This window comes from Pelophylax lessonae (assembly GCF_965119305.1).
Source record: "Pelophylax lessonae genome assembly, chromosome: 5".
NCBI classification, from domain to species: domain Eukaryota; kingdom Metazoa; phylum Chordata; class Amphibia; order Anura; family Ranidae; genus Pelophylax; species Pelophylax lessonae.
Genome location: NC_138772.1, coordinates 270,564,015 through 270,586,639, shown reverse-complemented (window position 1 = coordinate 270,586,639; position 22,625 = coordinate 270,564,015). Strand labels below are relative to the sequence as shown.

At 45.9% G+C, this 22,625-nt stretch overlaps 1 protein-coding gene across 2 annotated transcripts in view; it reads left to right on the top strand.

Moving 5' to 3' along the window:
* The window catches only part of TMEM245 (transmembrane protein 245), a 420,809-nt gene that overhangs the window by 116,576 nt on the left and 281,608 nt on the right, over positions 1-22,625 (top strand). For both annotated transcript variants that reach the window (XM_082259498.1, XM_082259497.1), the window contains exons 5-6: positions 8,454-8,642; positions 17,811-17,980. In XM_082259498.1, the coding sequence (XP_082115624.1) occupies positions 8,454-8,642; positions 17,811-17,980 (359 nt within the window). The remainder of the gene's footprint in view (positions 1-8,453; positions 8,643-17,810; positions 17,981-22,625) is intronic.

The following is a 22,625-nucleotide window of genomic DNA, read 5'->3' as shown; positions in this document are numbered from 1 at the left end:
GTATCCTACCTGTCTAGTGTGTACACAGGCCGATGCCTATGCCTGAGTTACTGCAGCCACAGATCGCCATCCCTCCAGAAAGCCGGTCACTTCCACAGGCCGCACAGCCTCCCGCAGGCCGAGGACACCTCCCGCAGGCCGAGGCACTTCCGCAGGCCGCACAGGCCGAATGCACACATCCCGCAGGCCGCTGCTAACTTGCAAGCCGCAGCTATCCCACATAGGCCGCCGCCATTTTCCTGCAGATCGCACGAGGCCGCCATATTGGCGTAGCCTCGTGTCTCCAGCATGGGGGCGGCCATGTTTGAGGTGACCAAACACCTCGTGGAGTAATTGGGAGGCGCCGGAAGGCGTGTAAAGGGGCGGAGCCGCCTCCTTGGCCCAGGGAAAGCAAGCCAAAGACTTCCTGTCTGTAACAGACAGTGCTGGAAGCAGGTTGATAATAAACTTCTGTGCATCAGGCGAGCCTTGGGGTCTCTCTCTCTCTCTCTCTTTCTGAGGGGTCCAAGCAGGTAGACTGAGGGGCGCTACTACGCTGGGGGACTAAGTTAAAAAAAAAAAAAGATGTTTTTTTCTTGCAATTAATTTTTTTGTGTTTGCTGGCAAGTGTCTTGTTACATGAACCCTGCCACACATGTATCCCCACCTGATCCCCTCAGGGTGGCCGCAGGACCCTCCAGTACCCCACTTGTGATGATGCATTATCAGCAGGTTTGGAGTCTTTGGTATCCCGGGTGGAGGTAGCCTGTCAGGGACGGGGGTCAAGAAGAGCGACCCCCGCCTACCCCTATGTCATCTGATACCTCAGATACGGATTCTGAGCTGGTCATTGCAGTCCCTTTTCTGGGGTTGTTGTCTCAGGTACGGTCTCCTCAGACAGTAAGGAGGACGCCTTAAATCTTGAGGTTACACCGGCAGAGGTAGTTGAGACTCGTATTCCTTTTTTGGTACTAGCAAGCCTACCAAAATGGTGAAGGGTTTCCCTTGCCCAAATAGGGTCGTCCGTTAATGAGCCCTGCTATTTCCAAACGCATGGCTAGGCGCTATCATTTTGAGGAATCCCTCATTACAAAGATGGACGGTACCACCAATAGTGGACTCACCGATTTCCAGACTAAATAAAGCCACTGTTATCCCGTTGGATTGACAGAATGGGCCCCACCCATCTCTAGGGTGGGGGACGTCTTCACCGGTTTCCGGATCCAGGGCTTTCCAGAATCCCGGATAAAGGGGTTCGCAAGGTCATATGGTCGGGATACAAGATCGAGTTTCGATCACTTCCACCGGTGCGATTCTTCCCTTCCAATAGTCGACATCCCCGGGTCGCTTAAAAGCTTTGCGGGGGACAGCTTGATACAACAAGCAGTGGTAGTTCCCATTCCTTGGAGGAGTTCTAGTCGAACTTGTTCACAATGCCCAGGAAAAAGGGCTAGGTGCGTCCAATTCTGGTCTTGGAAGAGATGGAGTCCATCCATACAGTGGGGGCCTCCCTGCATCAGGGGGATTTCCTGGCGTCCATAGACATTTGGGATGCCTATCTTATATCCCCATCTTCGCAGAAAATCAGCGTTTTCGTTGCTTTTCCCAAAGATCATCCCTGGTTCCCACCAGGAGACTGAACTATCTGGGCCTAATTTTGGATACATCCTTGGCAAGAGTGTTTCTCCATGCGGAGAAACTCCAGAAGATTCAGTCAATGATTCGGATGTTGCTGTCTGTCAACTGGCTGGGATTGATGGTCGCCTCCTTAGAGGCAGTACCGTTTGCCCAGTCTCATACCCGAATTCTCCAAAGAGGAGATTCTTCTCATATGGAATCGGAATCCCGATTCCCTGGACAATCGGATTCGATTGAGTGAGCAGACCAGGGAGGCTCTGGTCTGGCGGCTTCGGTCTATGATGCTCAGCCAGGGGAAGTCATTTCTTCTGATAAATTCCAGGTTACCGATAAATGTGTTGGAACTGAGAGCGATCAGACTTTGTCTGATTTACTGGACCGAGCAGCTCCAGGGCAGCCCGGTTCGGATCCAATCGGACTATGCCACGGTCATGACTTGGGTCGATCACCAAGGGGCACCAAGAGTGCCCTGGCGGCCATAGAAGTGGCCAACATTCTTATTGGGGGAACAGTTGTTCCAGTTCTCTCCGCGATATTTATCACGGGGGTGGACAGGCAGATTATTTCATCTGTCAGATTCTGGATCAAGAGGAATAGTCTCTTCATCCAGAGGTATTTCACCAGCTGTCCCTTCATTGGGGCACCCCGGATATGGATCTGTTGGTAGGTTGGCTCAACAGGGCTCGCACCCGCGATCCTCTAGCGGACGCAGCAGATGCGCTGAACGGCCTGTAAAGGCAGTATCAGCTACTATATGTCATCCCCCCCTCTCAAATTGCTGCTGAGATTTCTCCGCAGGATAGAGGTGGAGGGAACTCCAGTTATCCTGGAAATTCCGAGCTGGCCTCGTCAAGCCGGGTACGCCGACTTGGACAGGCTAGTCGCGGACACTCCTTGGAGACTTCCTCTCAGGGAGGATCTGCGGTCTCAAGGACCGATCTTCCATCGTGCTTTACAGTCGCTGGTTTTAATGGCCTGGCTATTGAGACCCAGGTACTGAAGGACAGAGGGTTGTCAGCTTCAGTTATTCCTACTCTAATTAAAGCAAGGAAAGCCACTTCCAGCAAAGTCTATTATCGCACATGGAAGACTTATATCGCGTGGTGTGAATCTTTGGAATTTCCCCCACGTACCTATTCGGTGACCCGAATCTTGGCTTTTCTGCAAAAGGGGGTTGAGCAGAAACTATCCTTGAGCACTATCAAGGGTCAGGTTTCAGCATTAGCAATCTTCTTTCAGAAGCCTTGGGCTACTCATTCCTTGGTGTCCAGGGGGTGCGGCACTTGGCTCCGCTAGTGCGCGCGCCCTTACCGCCCTGGGATCTTAATTTGGTGTTTGTCGGTTCTTCAGAAACCTCCCTTTCAAAATATCAGGGAGATTCCCTTGCTTACATTATCCCAAAAGGTGGCCTTCTTGGTGGCTATCACTTCTGCACGCAGGGTGTCAGAACTGGGTGCATTATCATGCCATTCCCCATATCTAGTGGTTCATAGGGATAAGGTAGTTCTTCATCCGAAGCCATCCTTTCTTCCTAAGGTGGTTTCAGATTTTCATCTGAATGAAGATATTGTGCTACCTTCCTTGTGTCCTAAGCCCAATCATCCTCAGGAATATGCGTTGCATTCCTTGGATGTGGTTCGGGCAATCAGGATATACCTGAAGACTACGGAATCGTTCCGTAAGACGGATTCACTTTTTGTGATCACGGATGTCCCCAGAAAGGGGTTGCCTGCATCTGCCGCGACTATCTCCAAATGGATTAGACAGACGGTGGTACAGGCTTATTCTATTTAGGGTCGGAATCCTCCGTTCCCTGTTAAGGCGCACTCCACTCGAGCGCTCAGTACTTCCTGGGCCTACCGCCATCAGGTGTCAGTGGTCCAGGTGTGCAAGGCGGCTACCTGGTCGTCGGTTCATACCTTTACAAAATTTTATAAAGTTGATGTGATGGCATCGGCGGATGCCTCATTTGGCCGCAAGGTTTTGCAGGCCGCAATTTGAGGAGACCGGTGGTCTACCTCGAGGGTTTTTTTCCGTTGGAATTTCAGTTGAGTCTCATCGTGTGATTGATGAGCCTTTAAAACTTCTAGTTGGCACCGGTTGGGCCTTCTAGATTGGATTTTGATTTCCATTTTCCCACCCCTCATTTGTGGCACTGCTTTGGGACGTCCCGAGTTGATATTAATCAAGGAGGACTACGTCTGTCAATGAGCGACAGAGAAAAATGGATTTTTGTAAAATCTTACCGTAAAATCCTTTTCTCTTAAGCTCATTGACAGACGTAGTACCCGCCCCTCTGTTTTTGAGTTGGGTTGGGTTAAATTCTCTAAACACTGCTTTGTGACATAACTGATTTGCTGTAGCAGGAAGTGAGAGGATATACCCTCTGGGACTGCCCCTAGGGTGTGGCCAGAACGTTTTCTTTCCTGTCTAGTCCTACTCCTGTAGAGGGCAGTATAACCCGAGTTGATATTAATCAAGGAGGACTACGTCTGTCAATGAGCTTAAGAGAAAAGGATTTTACGATAAGATTTTACAAAAATCCATTTATTGTCAGCGACATTAACCATTCCGTGCGGTGTACCTCGTTCTACCTATGGGTCGTCTACTCCATGAGGAGATTTATTCAGTAATGTAGCATATTCAGCCGAGTGTGTGAACGCTAGCCAGCAAGCCCAGATGGAGTTAGCTTTGGACGAGAGATTGCGCAAAGAGTATGACATATCCTCCATGCGGTAGGTAAAGTCAACTGCCAGCAGCCATTGGCAAATCGATGGAGCTTTTTGTGTGTGTATATGTATGTGTGTGTATATATATATATATATATATATATATATATATATATATATATATATATATAGTGTGTGTGTGTGTGTGTATATATATATGTATGTATTTACATCCAAATCGGGTGAAAGGTGTAGGAATTACAACAGTTTGTATATTTGACTCCCACTTTTTAAGGGACCAAAAGTAATGGGACAATTTGGCTGCTCAGCTGTTCCATTGCCAAGTGTGTGTCATTCCCTCATTATCCCATTTACAATGAGCAGATAAAAGGTCCAGAGTTAATTTCAAGTGTGCTATTTGCATTTGGAATCTGTTGCTGTCAACTCTCAATATGAGAGCCAAAGAGCTGTCACTATCAGTGAAGCACGCCAACATTTAGCTGAAAAAAACAAAACAAACCCATCAGAGAGATAGCAAAAACATTAGGTGTGGCCAAATCAACTATTTGGAACATCCTTAAAAAAAAAAGACCGCACCGGTGAGCTCAGCAACACCACAAGACCTGGAAGACCACGGAAAACAAGTGTGGTGGATGACTGAAGAATTCTTTCCCTGGTGAAGAAAACACCCTTCACAACAGTTGGCCAGATCGAGAACACTCTCCAGGACGTAGGTGTATGTGTGTCAAAGTCAACAATCAAGAGAAGACTTCACCAGAGTTAATACAGAGGGTTCACCACAAGATGTAAACCATTGGTGAGCCTCAAAAACAGGAAGGCCAGATTAGAGTTTGCCAAACAACATCTAAAAAAGCCTTCACAGTTCTGGAACAACATCCTATGGACAGATGAGACCAAGATCAACTTGTACCAGAGTGATAGGAAGAGAAGAGTATGGAGAAGGAAAGGAACTGATTATGATCCAAAGCATACCACCTCATCAGTGAAGCATGGTGGTGGTAGTGTCATGGTGTGGGCATGTATGGCTGCCAATGGAACTGGTTCTCTTGTATTTTTTGAAGATGTGACTGCTGACAAAAGCAGCAGGATGAATTCTGAAGTGTTTCGGGCAATATTATCTGCTCATATTCAGCCAAATGCTTCAGAACTCATTGGAGGGCCCTTTACAGTACAGATGGACAATGACCCGAAGCATACTGCGAAAGCAACCAAAGAGTTTTTTTAAGGGAAAGAAGTGGAATGTTATGCAATGGCCAAGTCAATCACCTGACCTGAATCCGATTGAGCATGCATTTCACTTGCTGAAGACAAAACTGAAGGGAAAAAGCCCCAAGAACAAGCAGGAACTGAAGACAGTTGCAGTAGAGGCCTGGCAGAGCATCACCAGGGATGAAACTCAGCGTCTGGTGATGTCTGTGTTCCTGACTTCAGGCTGTAATTGACTGCAAAGGATTTGCAACCTGAGCAGGGTCCAATCTTCCATCCTGCTTTACAGTCGCTGGCTTTAACGGCCTGGCTGTTGAGACCCAAGTCCTGAGGGACAGGGGTCTCTCCCCTGAGGTCATCCCTACCCTTGTCAAGGCTAGGAAAACTTCCTCTGGTAAAATCTATTACCGTACCTGGAAGGCTTATTTCACCTGGTGTGAGTCCAGGGGGTTCTCCCCTCGCTCGTACTCGGTGTCGAGAGTGTTGGCCTTCCTCCAGTCTGGGGTGGACCAGCGTTTGGCGTTGGCCACGATAAAGGGCCAGGTGTCTGCACTGGCTATTCTTTTCCAACACCCTGTGGCGTCTAATTCTCTGGTTCGCACCTTCATTCAAGGTGTGCGACATTTGGCTCCTCCCAGGAAGGAGCCCTTACCTCCATGGGACTTGAACTTGGTTCTGTCCGTGTTACAGCATGCTCCCTTTGAACACATCTGGGAGATTTCGTTGCCTCTGCTGTCCAAGAAGATTGCCTTTTTGGTGGCGATCACTTCGGCTTGCAGGGTGTCAGAACTGGCAGCGTTATCTTGCCGTTCTCCGTACTTGGTGATTCACATCCCTCCTTTCTTCCTAAGGTGGTCTCGGAGTTCCAACATTAATGAGGACATTGTCTTGCCTTCGCTTTGTATGAAGCTTAAGCATCCTAAGGAGGTTGCTCTGCATTCCTTGGATGTTGTCAGGGCGATCAGGGCTTACCTGTCGGACCTGAGGGACCTCAGCAGGCTTATGCTTTGAAGGAACGGGTTCCACCCTTCCCTGTTAAGGCGCACTCTACCAGATCTTTGAGTGCGTCCTGGGCCTATTGGCATCGGGCCTCGGTGGCCCAGGTATGCAAGGCGGCGACTTGGTCGTCCGTGCACACTTTTTCCAAATTCTACAAGGTAGATGTTCTGGCATCAGCTGATGCCTCCTTTGGCCGCAAGGTTCTCTGTGCGGCAGTGCCATGAGGGACCCTTGTTTTGTTATGGGTCCCTGGCTGTTGGTGTTTGCTTTCCTGGGCTGTTGCTCCTGTTGAGCTTTGTTTTCTGTTGCCCAGAAGGTTCTCTTACGGTGCGTGTAAGATTCCTTTCTCTGATGTGGGTACTGCGTTGCCTTTTCTACGGTTGCGTCTCCCACCCCTCATGTATACACTGCTTTGGGACATCCCAATAGTGATGACTTAGCGAGTCGGCGACTGTCGGAGGACGTAAGAGAGTCGTCAGACAGTCGCCGCCCCCGCCCCTCTTTTGGGGTTGTTGTCTTAATTCCTACTTCTATGCTACCAAACTGAGTTGGGAGTGGTCACTGCAGGGGGGTATTGACCTAGTGGGACAGCCCCCATGGGTGTGTATATGCAAATGCCTTTGTTCTTTTTGACTAAGTCTTATGCCTAGCTACTCCTACGGAGCAGAAGTCAATACCCAATAGTGATGACTTAGAGGAGGCGGCGACTGTCAGAGGACTCAGAGAAAGGAATTTTACAGGTAAGATTTTACAAAAATTCAGTTTTTCCCAGTTCCACTGCAGACCCCTATAACACTACATACTGTTATTATTGGACAAGATGGTCAATTCCTTGGACAGGACAATTTGCCCCATACCAAAGACTGTTGTTCCTGGTGGCTCAGAAATATTGCTCTGGAGCTGGGGAACCCTGTTCTGGTTCCATGGAAAATCTCACAACGGATGCTAGTGTGTCAGGCTGGGGAGGAGGCCTGGTTAGTGCAGGAGACTGTTTTTGGAAGAATCTTGTCTTTTGATCACATTTCGGAACTTCAGGCACATTAGTTGTCCCTGCAACGCTGGTTACCCTGATTCGTGAGTCATTAGGGCAGGAATCTGTTGGAAAATGCCATGGCATTGGCGCACATCAGTCAACTAAGAACCGGAACTCTTGCCATGGCTAAGCCATTCATAGGCAGCTCTGTATTCTGTGAATGAGTATAAAGCTTCCTCTGATTGGCTGAACACCACTTAGACCAACTCTTATTTTGGTCTGGGTGTGACACAGGAGGTCTGTCTCACAACCGGTACCTAGCACTGTGTAGTGTATTTAGTTGAAGCTACATACAGATCATACACTGCTTAGAGCCAGTGCAGGACTTGGGCAAGGAAATTAATAAGCTTGAACCAGTTTGGTCCAAACAAACTATTTAAAGTAAGGAAACCCAGAGATCAACTTTACCATCTGCAAAGGCTTGTTTCACCTACTCTTGCTTCTTATTGCTGGATTATATAGACTGCGTCATTGGTGGCAGGTCTAGGAACAGGAAGAGCAGCCTGGTAAAAGCTTGCAAGGATGGCATTCTGCAAGCCATACAGCACTGGGGGATTGATGAAAAAGCTGGCCCAGGCAAAAGAAAAGCTGCAGAATGCCTCCAAAAAGGTACTACGCATATCATTCACAAATGACTTAGGTTATCTAGGTCAACTTTAATAAGACAATGCTGTATATCACTGACTATATACTAAAATAGTATACACAAAACTGAACTTTACTTCTGAAGCAATTATATATTGCTGTAGAAAAACTGTGATATAAATTTATTCGGTGCAAGAAAAATGATGAAAATAGTGTAACTGTATTTCTTTTCCTAAAGGTTGTTTTTTTTTTTTTTTTTTTCCTTTTTGATGTTAATGTATTGAAAATGTGGAACGTGTACAAGTTACATATTCTTTTAACAGGAACAGATACAAGTGGAACTCCCACCTCTCCCCTTTCATCCTCCTTTGGAAAGAGAAGTGACATTGGAGCATTTTTAAGAAAAAAGAAAACTAGTGACATCTACTTTGTTCTTCTTGTATGGGCCATTGTCATTGTACAGATATGCCTTAATTTATGGATTGTACAACTTCTTCCTGTACCCATTGCAGGTAATCCATTTTTTTTTTTTTTTTTTTTTTAGTTAAACTGTGTTGTGTTTGAAGAAAAGCAGCGATCTGTATTTACTGTTCCTCATTAGCTTAATGTCTTTGCAAATGTGTTTTTTCTGGGAACCTTATTTCATCTTTCCAAATCAATAACCTATATCCAACCTAAATGCGATTTGATCACTGAGCACTGTAATGGGAAAATTAAAAGTAAAGTGTTTGTTTTTTAATTTTTATTTCTCTTTCCTTCATTGAGGAACACCGCTTCTTATCTTCATAACCATTGCATTATACTGCCCTCTAAAGGAGTAGGACACTAGGCAGAAAAATAATCTGGCTATGCCTATGGGCAGGCCCACTGGGTATGCTCCCTGCTATAGGTACTCAGTTTTTTTTCTGCCTAGTCAGGAGTAAGGACCAAGTTCCTTGCAGGGATCTCTGGTCCTGGCACATTTTTTTCCTTTTTCAACAGAACTTTTCTCTCCTGGTTGGACTGGGCGACGGGCTGGATAGTCACCTTAGTCTGGCCAGCTAGTGTGCGCAAACCTCAGCTCCATGCTAGGTCGGAGGCGACTTAGCCCCACTGGACGGGGGCTGGCCTGCGAGTTAAACACCTCGCGAGGTCGCATACGACCGGGTCTTAGCCCAAGTCGCAGCGTTCCTCCTGGCGGCAGCCCCCCATTTAGATGGCAAGGGGTTCTGTCTGGAGCGGTGCCCGCCTGGTTCCCGGTATGTTGAGTAGCTGTCCCCCCTCTCCCCCTGGAGGGTTTTGGGGTGGACGTGGGCCCCTCCTTGGGACGGTCAGACCACCGGGTTCCTCTCCTTCCCATCAGGCACCCCCGTTTCATCTGTCCCTCAACCTACCCTGCTCTCCACTTATGCTGGGGCTGTGTGGGTGGTCTGGTCCACCTCCTGAGGTGGGGGCAGGGAGATATGTTTGCGATGGGGGCCTGGGGGGGTGCGCCACCGGTGACTGGATGATCGGCTGTGCGGGGGTTGTATCTGGTGGGCTCCTGCCAGGGCCCCCTGTCCTGCCTGGGCCTGTCCTTGAGGCCTAGGGATCCCTTCTGGGTCCCTGGGAGCCTCGTGGTGCTGCCATTTTTGTTGTAGCCTGTGTTTCTATGCACGGCAGCCATTTTGCGGTGGTTTGCCATTGAAAATAGTGGCAGCCATGACAGTGGAGCCCTGTGGGCTGCTATTTCGGTGGTGGGAGCCCTTCTTCATCCCCTAGTGCTTACTCCTGGATATTACCACTTCCTGATCACCGCACATGGAGTACAGATTAACCTGGTGGCTGCAGGTGCCTGTTTCTCCTGGGTGGTGAGTCTGGTTGGGTTCTCTCCCTCTCTGCTGAGGATCGCTTGGTGCTTTGTGACTGGCAACCAGGTGGTGCTGCCATTGCGGTGGTGGTTGTCCCTTTGCATTGTTTTACACTGTTTGGTGGAGTCCCCCTGGGGACTCATGGAGTCTTTTTGGAGCACATCTCCCCACCTGACCCCCTCTCTGAGGCCCTCCGGATCCCAACCATCCAGTGATGCACTAAGGGTGGTCCTGGAGTCCTTTGTGTCCCGGGTGGAGGTGGCTTTCGGGCGACGGGCTAGCAAAAAGCGCCCTCCGCCTTCCCCTTTCTAATCTGTCTCTTCAGATCCTGAATCTGATTCAGCCTCCACGGCTGTGGGTCACCCTCCTGTGTCTGCGACCACACGCCCGGAATCCTCAGATAGTGAGGAAGATTCCTCCCCAAAAGGCGCTGGTGGAAGCACAGATTGTATCTGTGTGTGGGAGACCTTGAAGATGGGAGGACGCAGGTTCCTTTTGCCACTCAAGTCATCCAGAGCGGCAAAGGCATTTCCTTTCCCCGCCTATTTTGACAGAATTGTCACTAAAGAGTGGGGGCGACCAAAGCGTCCCCGTGGGGTCCTGAAGCGATTTACTTGGTGTTCCCCCTATGAGGAGTTCCTTCTTAAGAAGTGGACTGTCCCAATGGTGGTGGACCCTCCGGTTTCCAGATTGAACAAGGCGACCATGATTCCGGTTGAAGAGTCCCCGGGCCTTTAAGGATCCGACTGTGGCCCGCAATATGTACACTCTGGCTGGTTCCGTTCTGAGGCTGGTATTCACCATTGCCCTGGTGTCGCAAACTGACGGAGTGGGCTAAGCTTTTACACCATGACCTGAACAGAGAACAGCTCCCCCTGCCTTTGCTGAGCTGGTGGACCAGCTGGACCAGGGGCTGCAGTTTTTCTGTGATGCCTTTTTGGATGCGGCTCCCCAGTGGCGTGGCTCTCTGTTTCAGCAGTGGTCCTTCGGCGTGTCTTATGGCTTAAATGCTGGTCTGTGGACCAGACTTCTAAAAAGGTCTTGATCGCCTGTTTGGGGCTACTCTGGATGACATCATTAAAGGTCTCACAGGGGGAAAGGGTAGCCTGCGAAAGAAAAGGATCAAGGGCAAGGAACCTCATCGTAGACGTGGGCCCTCCTTCTCCTTGGCTCATAAGTTTATTCGTCCCTCAGGGTCGATTGACAAGGGCTCGAAGCCTTTCAGGGCCTCTTCTAGAGGATCCAAATGAACCTAGTCTGGCAAGCCAAGAGTGGGCTTCTCCAGACGTGCATACAGAGTTCCTTCGAAATGAAAGTGTGCCCTCACCCATATCGTGAGAGTGGGGGGCAGCTTCGTTGGGTTCCGGACCTGTGGACTTCCCTGGTACAAGACAAGTGGGTCCACAAAGTCATCTGGCTACAAGATCGAGTTTCAATCTTGTCCCCCGGCAAGGTTCTTCCTTTCCAACTTACGCCTGTCCCGGACTCTCAACAGGGTCTCTTTGGGGCAGTACAAGACCTGTTGCTTTCAGGGGTGATTGCCCCGTTTCCGACACCACAACGTTTTCAGGGTTTTTACTGTTCCCAGGAAGTAAGGCAATGTGCGTTCAATCCGGGACCATAAGGCACTGAACTGCTTTGTGCAGGTGCAGAAGTTCAGAAAGGAATCCATTCGCACAGTGGTGGGATCCCTGCATCAGAGGTATTTTCTTGCCTCTTTCGACATCAAGGATGTTTACCTTCCAATTCAAATATGTGCCGGTCACCAGCGCTTCCTCTGCTTTGCTGTGGGAGAGGAGTTTTATCCATTTGTGGCATTACCCTTTGGTCTCACCTCTGCTCTTCGGGTCTTCACAAAAGTGTTATCTCCAGTGCAAGCATTGTTGCGCCAAGGGGGGGGATCGCGGTACCGGGCTCTTTGGACGACCTCCTTCTGCGAGCGAAGTCCCCTACTGCTCTGGTGGAAAACCTGGAAATCACCATACGAACTCTGAGGGACTTTGGCTGGATTCTGAATTTCCAAAAGTCTGCTCTGCTTTCGGCTGGAATATCTGGGTCTGACTCTGGACTGGGCCTTAGCCAGAGTGCTCCTTCGTCTGGACATACTCTAGAAATTGCAGGCTGCAATTCGTCCCCTGCTGTCCAGCAGATGGCCATCCCTCCGTACTTGTATGCGGGTGCTGGGCATTATAAAGTCTACCTTTTGAGGCGTTTCCGTCTGCACAGTTCTATACAAGGTCCCTGCAAGAGGAGATTCTGGGCAAATGGAACAATAATCTGCAGTCTCTGGACAATCGGATCCGGCTGAGCCGAGAAACATAGGAGTCCCTGATATAGTGACTTTGTTCTCCGGCGCTTCGGCTGTGCAAATCCTTCCTCCCTTGGTATTGGATAGTGGTCACCACGGATGCCAGCCTCTCCGGCTGGGAAGGCATCCTCGGCAAAAATTCTGCTCAGGGGGTCTGGACACTGGAAGAGTCCAGACTACTAATCAATGTCTTGGAACTTCAAGCGATCAGACTGTGCCTGGACTATTGAATGGATCGTTTTCAGTGATGTCCAGTGTGCATTCAATCGTAGAATGCCATGGCTGTGGCTTATGTCAATCACCAAGGGGGCACAAAAAGTGTCCTGGCGGCTCTGGAGGTAGCTGGCATTCGAAGGTGGGCGGAACGTTTTTTGTTCTAGCCTTCTCCGCTGTATACATTCCGGGGTGGAAAACTGGCTTGCGGATTACCTCAGTCGGCAGGCGTTGGACCAAGGGGAGTGGAGGTGTTTCATCAGTTGTGTCTCCGGTGGGGCATCCCCGAGGTTGATCTGTTGGCATCTCAGCTCAACAGAAAGATACAGAGGTTTGTGGCTCAGTCACAGGATCCTCTAGCGGATGCCACAGATGCGCTGGTGGCCCTGTGGGGTCAGTATCGTCTGATTTGCTTCTGCGAAGGCTTCTACGCAGGATAGAGGCAGAAGGGATTCTGGTCATCTTAGTGGCTCTGGACTGGCCTCGCTGGCTTTGTACGCTGGTGCGGCTGGTCGCCGACGTTCCTTGGAAGCTTCCTCTCCGGGAGAATCTGCTGTCCCAAGGACCAATCTTCCATCCTGCTTCAGTCGCTGGCTTTGACGGCTTGGCTGTTGAACACCAGGTGTTGATGGATAGAGGTTTATCTGAGTCGGTGATTCCAAAGCTTTTAAAAGCTAGAAAATCTACTTTTAGAAATATCTACTATCGTATGTGGAAGACGTACAATGCGTGGTGTGAGTCTCTTGGGGTTCATCTTCGCTCCTTCTCGGTGGCTCAGATCTTGAGCTTCCTTCAATGGGGGATTGAAGAGAAATTTGCCTTGAGCACCATCAAGGGCCAGGTGTCGGCTTTGGCGTTCTTCTTCCAACATCCCTTGGCTGCACACTCCATGGTGCGTACCTTTCTTCAGGGTTTCCGAATTTTGGTTCCTCCAGTGAGGTCTCAGTTGCCGCCTTGGGACCCCTATTTGTTGCTTTTGGTCCTCCAAAAGCCTCCCTTTGAAAAATGTCAGGAGATCCCTTTGCTTGCGCTATCTCAGAAGGTGGCTTTTTGGTGGCTGTCACCTCTGCGTGCAGGGTGTCAGAACTTGCGACGTTATCTTGTCCACCTCGGTCATTCACAGAGCTAAGGAAGTTCTTCGCCCCTGTCTGTCGTTCCTCCCAAAGGTTGTCTCTGATATTCATTTGAATGAAGACATTGTGTTGCCTTCCCTGTGTCCCAGGGCTAAACATCCCAAGAAAATTGCTTTGCATGCTTTGGATGTGGTCTGGGCAATTAGGGTGTACCTGGCAGCGACGGAGTCTTTTAGTTAGCCACTCGCTATTTGTGCTCACGGATGGGCTGCAGGAAATGGTTATCCGCTTCCTCTGCAATCATTTCCAGACAAGGCGGTTATTCAGGCCTATTCCATCTGGGGTCAGGTTCCTCCTTTCCCTGACAAGGTGTACTCTACTCGGGCACTTAGTGCCTCCTAGGCCTTCCGTCATCAGGCGTTGGTGCCACAGGTTTGCAAGGTGGCCACCTAATAGTCGGTGCACACTTTCACAAAGTTCTATAAAGTGGATGTGTTGGCATCTGTAGATGCTTCTTTTTGGCTGCCATGTTTTGCAGGCTGCTGTTTAAAGGACTTGATCCTCTTTGAGGGTGTATTTTTTTTTCAGGTGGGCTCCAGTTGTTTTGGTTGAGCTCCTGTTTTTTTGCAGTTCCCTCCCCTCATTTTGAATGCTGCTTTGGGACTTCCCAATGGTTTTGAAGATCAGTGGCGGTGTCCGTCAATGAACAGAAGAGAAAATGGGAGTTTTGACTTACCGTAAAATCCATTTCTCTGATGTTCATTGATGGACACAGCACCCACCCCTCTGAGTTGTAATTCTTCTGACACTAACAAAACTGAGTACCTATAGCAGAGAGAGGGGAGTATACCCCCTGGGACTGCCCATAGGTGTAGCTGGATTATTTTTCTGCCTAGTGTCCCACTCCTGTAGGGGGCAGTAAAACCCAATGGTTTATGAAGATAAGGAGCTGTGTCCGTCAATGAACATCAGAGAAATTAATTTTACGGTAAGTCAAAAATCCCATTTTAGTTTTACATAACAAAATACAAACCCTGCCTGGAGGCGTAAAAATACAAGGTGATAGTTGCAGGTAGTACAACTAGGGAGATAAGAGTACATTAAACAAGAGAATACAGCATTTATGGACCATAATTATAGTGTATGATTAGCCCACAATGCCCAAATTTTCCATGAGTTTATGAAAGGGTGGGAATTTGTCATGTCTGATAGCTACAGCAACATTTTTCATAAATAGTGTTTTTTTTTTTACCTTTTCAACAGGTTGAGGATTTAGAAGAGGTCTGTTTCCATTGTCTGGGGATAGTGGCTCTGGCTGCTAGTAAAATATAGGTGACTGTACAACATTTCATTTGGGAAATCCTCTATTTCCAAGTTTAGAATCACCAAAGCTGGTTGGTGGGAGTCTTCCTTTATGCCCCGTGACTTTGGACATAGTTTGAAATATTTTTCTCCAGAAGCTGCTGATGTATTTACAATAACCATATTTGTATCAATGTACCTATGGAGCCACATCCTCTCCAAAATTGTGAATGGTAGAATTTGGCAAGTTGATATGGTGTATGTAGCATTGTTGAGTAACTTTTTGAGTTGGTTTTCAATGCAGCTGTTGGCTCTATAAACAGAAATAAGAGCTGGGAGCCATTGCAGGTCTGTGAATGAAGCTCAGAGTTCTTGTTCCCATTGGATGATTGCAACATTTTTATTGGAGTATGCTTTGTCATGAAGAATGTTCTAAAATAAGAAGGTTCCTCTCTGTTTTTTTGTGGGGGAGGTATAGAACTGCCATACTGCAGTAGGAACAGACATTTGTTGTCGGGAATTGTATGCAAGCGGTTCCAGTTTGGGTACAATTGAATTATTCAGTCTCTGGTAAGTCAACTTCAATGACAATTTCTCCAAAGCTTTTGAGGCTGTGTTCCCTATATAGATCTTCAATTGTAGATATGCCTGTGGACTTTCATGGCTTTGTAGGACGATCTGGAATTAGAAGTTCCAGTATTTAAAGTGTAATAGGGGTATGGAGGGCTTGAAAGTGCATCTTGAAGGTTGAGAGAACGGCTCTCCAGGCAATGAGGGAAACTTGCACCAAAAGGGGTAAGGGATTTAACACAAAGGGTCTCCACATATCTGTTAACAGAAAAAATAGATTGTGACTGGTGTCTAGGGATTGTTCATTCAATGTTTAACAAAAAATATTGGGTTTAGCCCAATGTTTGATTTGAAACATCAAGTTTAGTCAATATAATATAGTCTGAGAGGTCAGTTTATCTTTCCCCACCAACATTTCTAGGTTTAATAAGTTACAAATAAGAGTGCCTGGGTTTTTTGTCATGCCAAATGTCAAAGTAAGGAGTTCAGAGTGTAGATATTGATTAAGATGGGATATTGGTAGAGTATGGAAAACCTATCATATTTGGGGAAGAATAAGCATCTTAAAGGATGCCAGTCTTCAGACCAGGTTGATTTGGATAATCGGGTTAGGTCGAGGGATAATCTTGGCTAGAAGTTTAATATCTGCTAGTGAGGAGGAGGTAGATGTTAAGATAACTAAGGTATTCTTTATCCAACCATGGGAAAGGGAGGGACTTTTGTAATTAAAATTTCAAAAGAGAGAATCCCTGATGTGCCCCTGGAAGAGATGGTAATGGATCAGAATACAGTGTCCCGGAGGCAGTGGACACATCCAGCCACCTTGTTTGTATTAATCGAGGAACCTGTTAGTGTGTGACCAGCTTAAATGGTAAAAAAAAATAATGCATATTGTTTTTTTAGGCAACAAAATGTGCTTTCGTTAAGTTTTTGCTTCTATAGCCTCTTAATTGTAACAGCGATGGTGGGGGGGGGGGGGGGGGAATAGGGAGAAGATTCTCGCTAGCTAGCTGTCAGATCGGGTAATGGGGGATGCGGGGGGCTGAATATGGGTGTTACATGTTACAAAGGTGAACTTATCCTTTAATGGACAGAGTGCAGAGGTCAGGAGTAAGTAATGCACAGCAAGAAAAAATCCCCCCGCCTTCTGAAACAACCCGCTTGCCCCCATCCACCCCCACCCTCCATGACCAAACCATCTCTAGCACAATATCCCTCTTTACTCCTAGAATTGTCTTCACTGGACTAAGGCATTCAATTGCTACCTGTGTTAAATTCCCTACAGCCCCCCCCCCCCCCACCTCCCTAAACACTTACCTGAGCCCAATCTTGATCCAGCGCTGTGCCTGAGAGCAATAGCTCTCTCTCCTCTCGGTCTCCTCACTGGGAATTAGGGCAGCAGCGGGAACCATTGGCTCCTGCTGCTGTCAATCACAGCCTGTGAGGAGAGAGCGGGTGCTGTGTGTCAATTGACACACAGAGCCTGGCTTGGGATTGAGCCTGCATGAGTGCCACCATAGCAAGCGGCTTGCTGTGGGGGCATTTAGAAGTGGGGAGGAGCCAGGAGCGCTGGTGGGATTCCCAGAAGAAGAGGCTCTGGGCTGCTCTGTGCAAAACCATTGCACAGAGAAGATAAGCATGACATGTTTGGTATTTAAAAAAAAATAAACAAAATTACCTTTTACAAACACTTTAAGCAGAATTGGTTATCTTTTTAACATAAACAATCAGAAATTGCAAGTTTAAAAATGCGCATGCATACTTGCAAATTTGTGTTACTTTTTGTAATATCTTTATGTAATATCTGTATGTCACATTATCATTGTGCCATCTTGTCTTATCTGTCCTTCAGCATTACTGGGAAGTGATTTAAAGGAGTTCAATGCAGTAAGATTAAAAAGCCTTCTGTGTTCATCAGCTGCCCCAGCACCCCCTAATACTTACCTGAGCCCTATCTCTATCCAACAATGTCCCCTAGTCCCTTGGCTGTCTGGGACTCTCCTTCCTGATTGGCTAAGACACAGCCACGGCGCCATTGGCTCCAACTGCTGTCAATCAAAGTAAGCCAATCAGGAGAGAGAGGGGGCAGGGCCGAACGACAGCTCTGTGTCTGCTAGGTGGGGGGGGGGGGGCACATGACAGGAGGGAGGGGTCAGGAGCAGTGAAGAGGGACCCAAGAAGAGGATCTGGGCTGCTCTGTGCAAAACCACTGCACAGAGGAGGGAAGTATAACATGTTTATTTAAAAAAAAAAAAAACAAAGAGTTTTTTTCAATGGAAAACATTTTTCCCACTGCATATGTAAGACATGACAGCATTTTTATAATGGCTATACTTTTTTTCAGCTACTCAGGATTACTACTAAATACATGTTTTTAAATTTTAGTTTTTGCAGTTAAAAAGCTGGTGATACGTTTTGGAGTTATACATTTTTTGGTGGATCATTTTGGATCTTGGTGGGATAGAATAGAAAACTTTTTGAAAGCACGACAAGAAGCATTGGCACCTGGACCCATTCGAGGACTGGGAAGGTTTATCCTAAAAGTTGACTGTAAGGTATTTGATGTATCTTTACTATTTGAAGAAAAACAACTAATTTGACATTTCAAGTTTTTCCTTCCTTTTTTTTTTTGAACTTTGAGTGTAAAGCCGGTATTATCTCCTCATTCCCAAGGCACTGATATAAGTGTTTTTTTTTTTTTTTTCTTTATAACACTTGTACATTGTATAATCAAATGTATGCTTGGTTTTGGAGGTGTTACAGAAAAAAACCCAATGGTCACACGTATGAGCTGTCTTTTCTGTCTTATATCCGCAAAAACAACTATATGAGTATGAGTATGAGTATGAGTATGAGTACTATATAACTATGAGGTGATGCTGCAGCTTTTATTTTCCTTTACCAGCTGTGACACCTCTGCAAACAGCAGTAGGCCTTAGCCCCTTTGGGATTAGATTTATATCCATGTAAGGCAACCAGATCGATATTTTACTCAACAATTTTGGCAATGGTAGCGTGGTTTTGTTTCCACCAATTTGCCTATAAAAAAATCAGCCATATTCTGGACATGACCAATTGAAAAATGCACATCTTGTCCCATAATCAGTATCTTTTCTGACCAAGCATTATATAAATAGTGTTAAAAAAAAAAAAATATTGGCGTCCTTTTAATATCTAAGTGCCTGGAGAGCCTGAAACTCAGGACAATGTATTATTTTACCAACTTGAGCAAGCAAAATAATTATACGACCTTCTATCCTTTTCTCTTCTCTATCCTCTATTGGTGCTAGTACTTTCAGCTATACCCTGTGTGTTTTATAAAAGTTACAAAGTATATTCCCTTTTTTATCTTTTTCTTATGATCTGTACACATGAGCTGAAAATCATATGACAGATCATCCACTTTTTCTTTGCATGCTAGTCGCATATCGAAAGTGAAGAGTTTACTAAAGTTACAAAAATTCTCGTACGACCAAATAAAAAATCAGAAGTGATGTAATGTGTTTTAATGTATTTGTATTGTATTTTTGAACGACAATTATATTGATTAACTAAATATTGTATGATCTGGTATCGTATGATCGTATGATCTGCTTATCTGATCGGATAATATCGGATGAAATATTGCGATCGGCTCTCGAAAACTGTGCACGAACGATCAGATTTTGTGCAAAGGGGATAAATATTATCTAATTAATGCAGCCATTGAAACTTTCCAAGCCCCTGTACAACAGGAATTTATAGTACTTGGAGACAGAACAGCCAGGTATTTAGTCTCAGCCAGGGATAACTTAACTAAAGCAGAGAGAGCCACCATTGTCAGTCTTAAATCCTGACAAGACCTAGTCATTCGGGGAGCTGACAAAGGTGGTTCAGTTGTTCTTCTCAATGGTAGTTTTTTCTGGTGACTCCTATTTTTCACCATTTGTCGAAACTCCATAAAAATGTCTCCTCCCTACAGGGAAGACCTATAGTGGCTGGCATTGGGTCTCTATTTCAGAAATTAGGTCAATGGATTGATCAGTACCTTCAACCTTTGGTGTTGAGACTACCAGGTTACATTAAAGACACCTCTACAATACTCACACATATATACACATATATACAGGATGTCAAATGTATGAGCCATTATAGATGGATAACTTTAGATGTTAAATTCCTGTATTTGTGCATCCCTCACAATCTTGCACTTGAGGCCCTTAGATTTCATCTCCCATATTACAGTACATACGGTGAGAACCTAAGCCACTGTAGTTATACTGCGGCAAGTTGGCTTTGTTAGGCAAAACAATGTACATGTACGTCGTTTTGTGTAGTAGTTAGTGGGGGGATGCATGCACGCGATGTCTGTTCGGCACCCGTGATCATTCCCCATGGAGACAGAACGGCGGTCTGCTGATATAAACACGGCAGCCTGCTGTTCTGTCATTGATGAACACATGGATCCTGTGTTCCTCCTATTTGTTCATCCAGTAAATACAGCCCTCACACACAAAGCATTTTCTAGGTACACATTAAACCCTTTGATCGCCCCTGGTGTTAACCCCTTCCCTGCCAGTGTCATTAGTACAGTAACAGTGCACTGATTACTGTAGTAATGTCACTGGTCCCCACCAAAAGTGTCAGGTGTCCGATCTGTCCGCTGCAATGTCGCAGTCCCACTAAAAATTGCTGATCGCCGCCATTACTAGTAAAAAAATAAAATAAATAAAAATGACATAAATCTTTTCTCTAGTTTGTAGACATAACTTTTGCGCAAACCAATCAATATGCACTTTTTTTTACCACAAATATGTAGCAGAATACATATTGGCCTAAAATTATGAAAAAAAAATTTTTTTTTTGGAAGGTGTTCTAGCAGAAAGTTAAATATATTTTTTTTTTTTTTTTCAGAATTGTTGCTTTTTTTTTTGTTTATAGCTCAGAAAAATAAAAAGTGCAGAGGTGATCAAATGCCACCAAAAGAAAGCTGTATTTGTGGGAAATAAAAGGAAACAAAATTTTTGGGGTACATTGTCACACAACCGCGCAATTGTCAGTTAAAGTAACAGTGCCGTATCGCATAAAAATGGCTTCGTCATTAAGGGGGTAAAATCTTTCAGTCCTTAAGTGGTTAATGACAGTCTTCTGAACCTTGATTTTAGTTATGAATGTAAAGTGGACACCATTAATTTTCTAGACCTGACTCTGGTAGGAGATAGTGTTTATGGCACTGTCCACACTAGTACCTATTTCAAAGAATGTGCAGCAAACTCTTTACTTTTAGCTTCCAGTTGCCACCCAGCACATATCATGCGTTCTATACCAGTGGAGGGAGTTTATCAGAGCCAGACGTAACTGCTCTTCTGAGGATACGTTTGTTAAGGAGTATAAAACTATCACTTCAAATCTTAAGGAAAGACCGTATAATAAACATCACATTGATAGTGCAGTTCGTCTGGCTTCTGAGAGGGACAGAATTTCCTTGTTAGAGGGTTCTGGTCGGGGTGAATACAAGAGAAAAAAGAATAGCATAAAGCAATCAGTAACATCTGGTAACAAAAGGCCCGTTACCTTTGTAACTGCCTATTCGTTAGAATTTGGCCCAATTAGAAATATCATACTCAAGTATTTACCAATTCTATCAATGGATGGTGATTTGGCTCCCGTAGTATTAGCAGGCTGCAAATTTTATAGTCGGTGGGCTAAGACATTTGGTAGCATATTGCCCCCTAGTTTATATGGGCGGCACAGTGGTGTAGTGGTTAGCACTTTCACCTAGCAGCAAGAGGGTCGCTGGTTCGAATCCCAACCACGACGCTACCTGCCTGGAGTTTGCATGTTCTCCCTGTGCCTGCGTGGGTTTCCTCCAGGTACTACAGTTTCCTCCCACACTCCAAAGACATGCTGGTAGGTTAATTGGATCCTGTATAAAAAATAAAAAAATATTGTCCCTACTGTGTATGTATGCGAGTTAGGGACCTTAGATTGTAGGCTGCCTTGAGGGCAGGGACTGATGCGAATGTAAGATTGTAAGCTCCTTGAGGGCAGGGATTGATGCGAATGTACAATGTATATGTAAAGCGCTGCGTAAATTGACAGCGCTATATAAGTACCTGAAATAAATAAATAATAATAAAGCCAAATGTCGTTGCAAGACTTGGCTGCTAGTTCATACATTTGCAGTAACACATGCCGCTTTTTTGAAAAGCATTCTAAACAGCATAGGAGCATTGCTTCATGTACAACTAGTAAAGAGTTTTCAATTGGGGAATACATCCATTGTGGCACAAATATTGTCTATGCTGTGGAATGCAAGTCTTGTAACAAACAGTATGTGGGATTAACATTGAGACCTTTAAGAACCAGAGTAAGTGAGCATTTTCATGGGGCTTCATACAGTAGTGATAAAAATATATCCAGTGTATCCAAACATTTCAAGTATGTGCACGATGGTAATATGACATCCTTCATCTTCTTAGGATTAGAGATGTTTAAGCGTGTGGTGGGGATATCCACCGCAAACTCCTATCTTGGAAGGTGTGGTGGATATTCAACCTCCAAACGAGAATGCCTCTGGGAATGAATTGTAGGTACGATATCTTTTTCCTAAATAGTGTATTGTTAATCTTTTTATATGTATTTTCAAATGCATTGCATAACCTTTTCTATTTTTTATTTTGTCTTTCCATGGCTTTTTGATGATAGTTATTTTTGTTAGCACGAACGAGAGGTCTCCTCCTCTTCCTAATGATACAACTGCTGGTGTTTGGTATAACACCTGTTTAAATTATCAAGTGATCAGTGGAGGGGGGGAGTTTCCTGTTTGTTCACATATATAAATGTTCTTATCTCTTTCGTTCATTGACGGACACGGCTTCAAGTTTTCAGACCATTGGACTTTATGCTGTCTCTCTTTAGGAGTGGGACTAGGTGGAAACCTTTTTGGTTACGCCTCTGGGGCAGTCAGAGGGTATACCATCACTTCCTGCTGTTGGACTCCAGTTTTTTTCTACCTAGTCAGAAGTAAGGACCTGGCTCTCTGCTGGGATCTGCGGTCCTGGCTTTTTTTTCTTTTTTAAATGGAATTTTTTACTTTTTCTTTATTTTTGTTCCTGTGTGAACTACAATCAACTGTTCCTGTGTGAACTACAATCAAGAGCCGGACTGGGCGACGCACTGGATATTCTAGATCCTTATGGCCTTCCCAGTCTGGCCTGC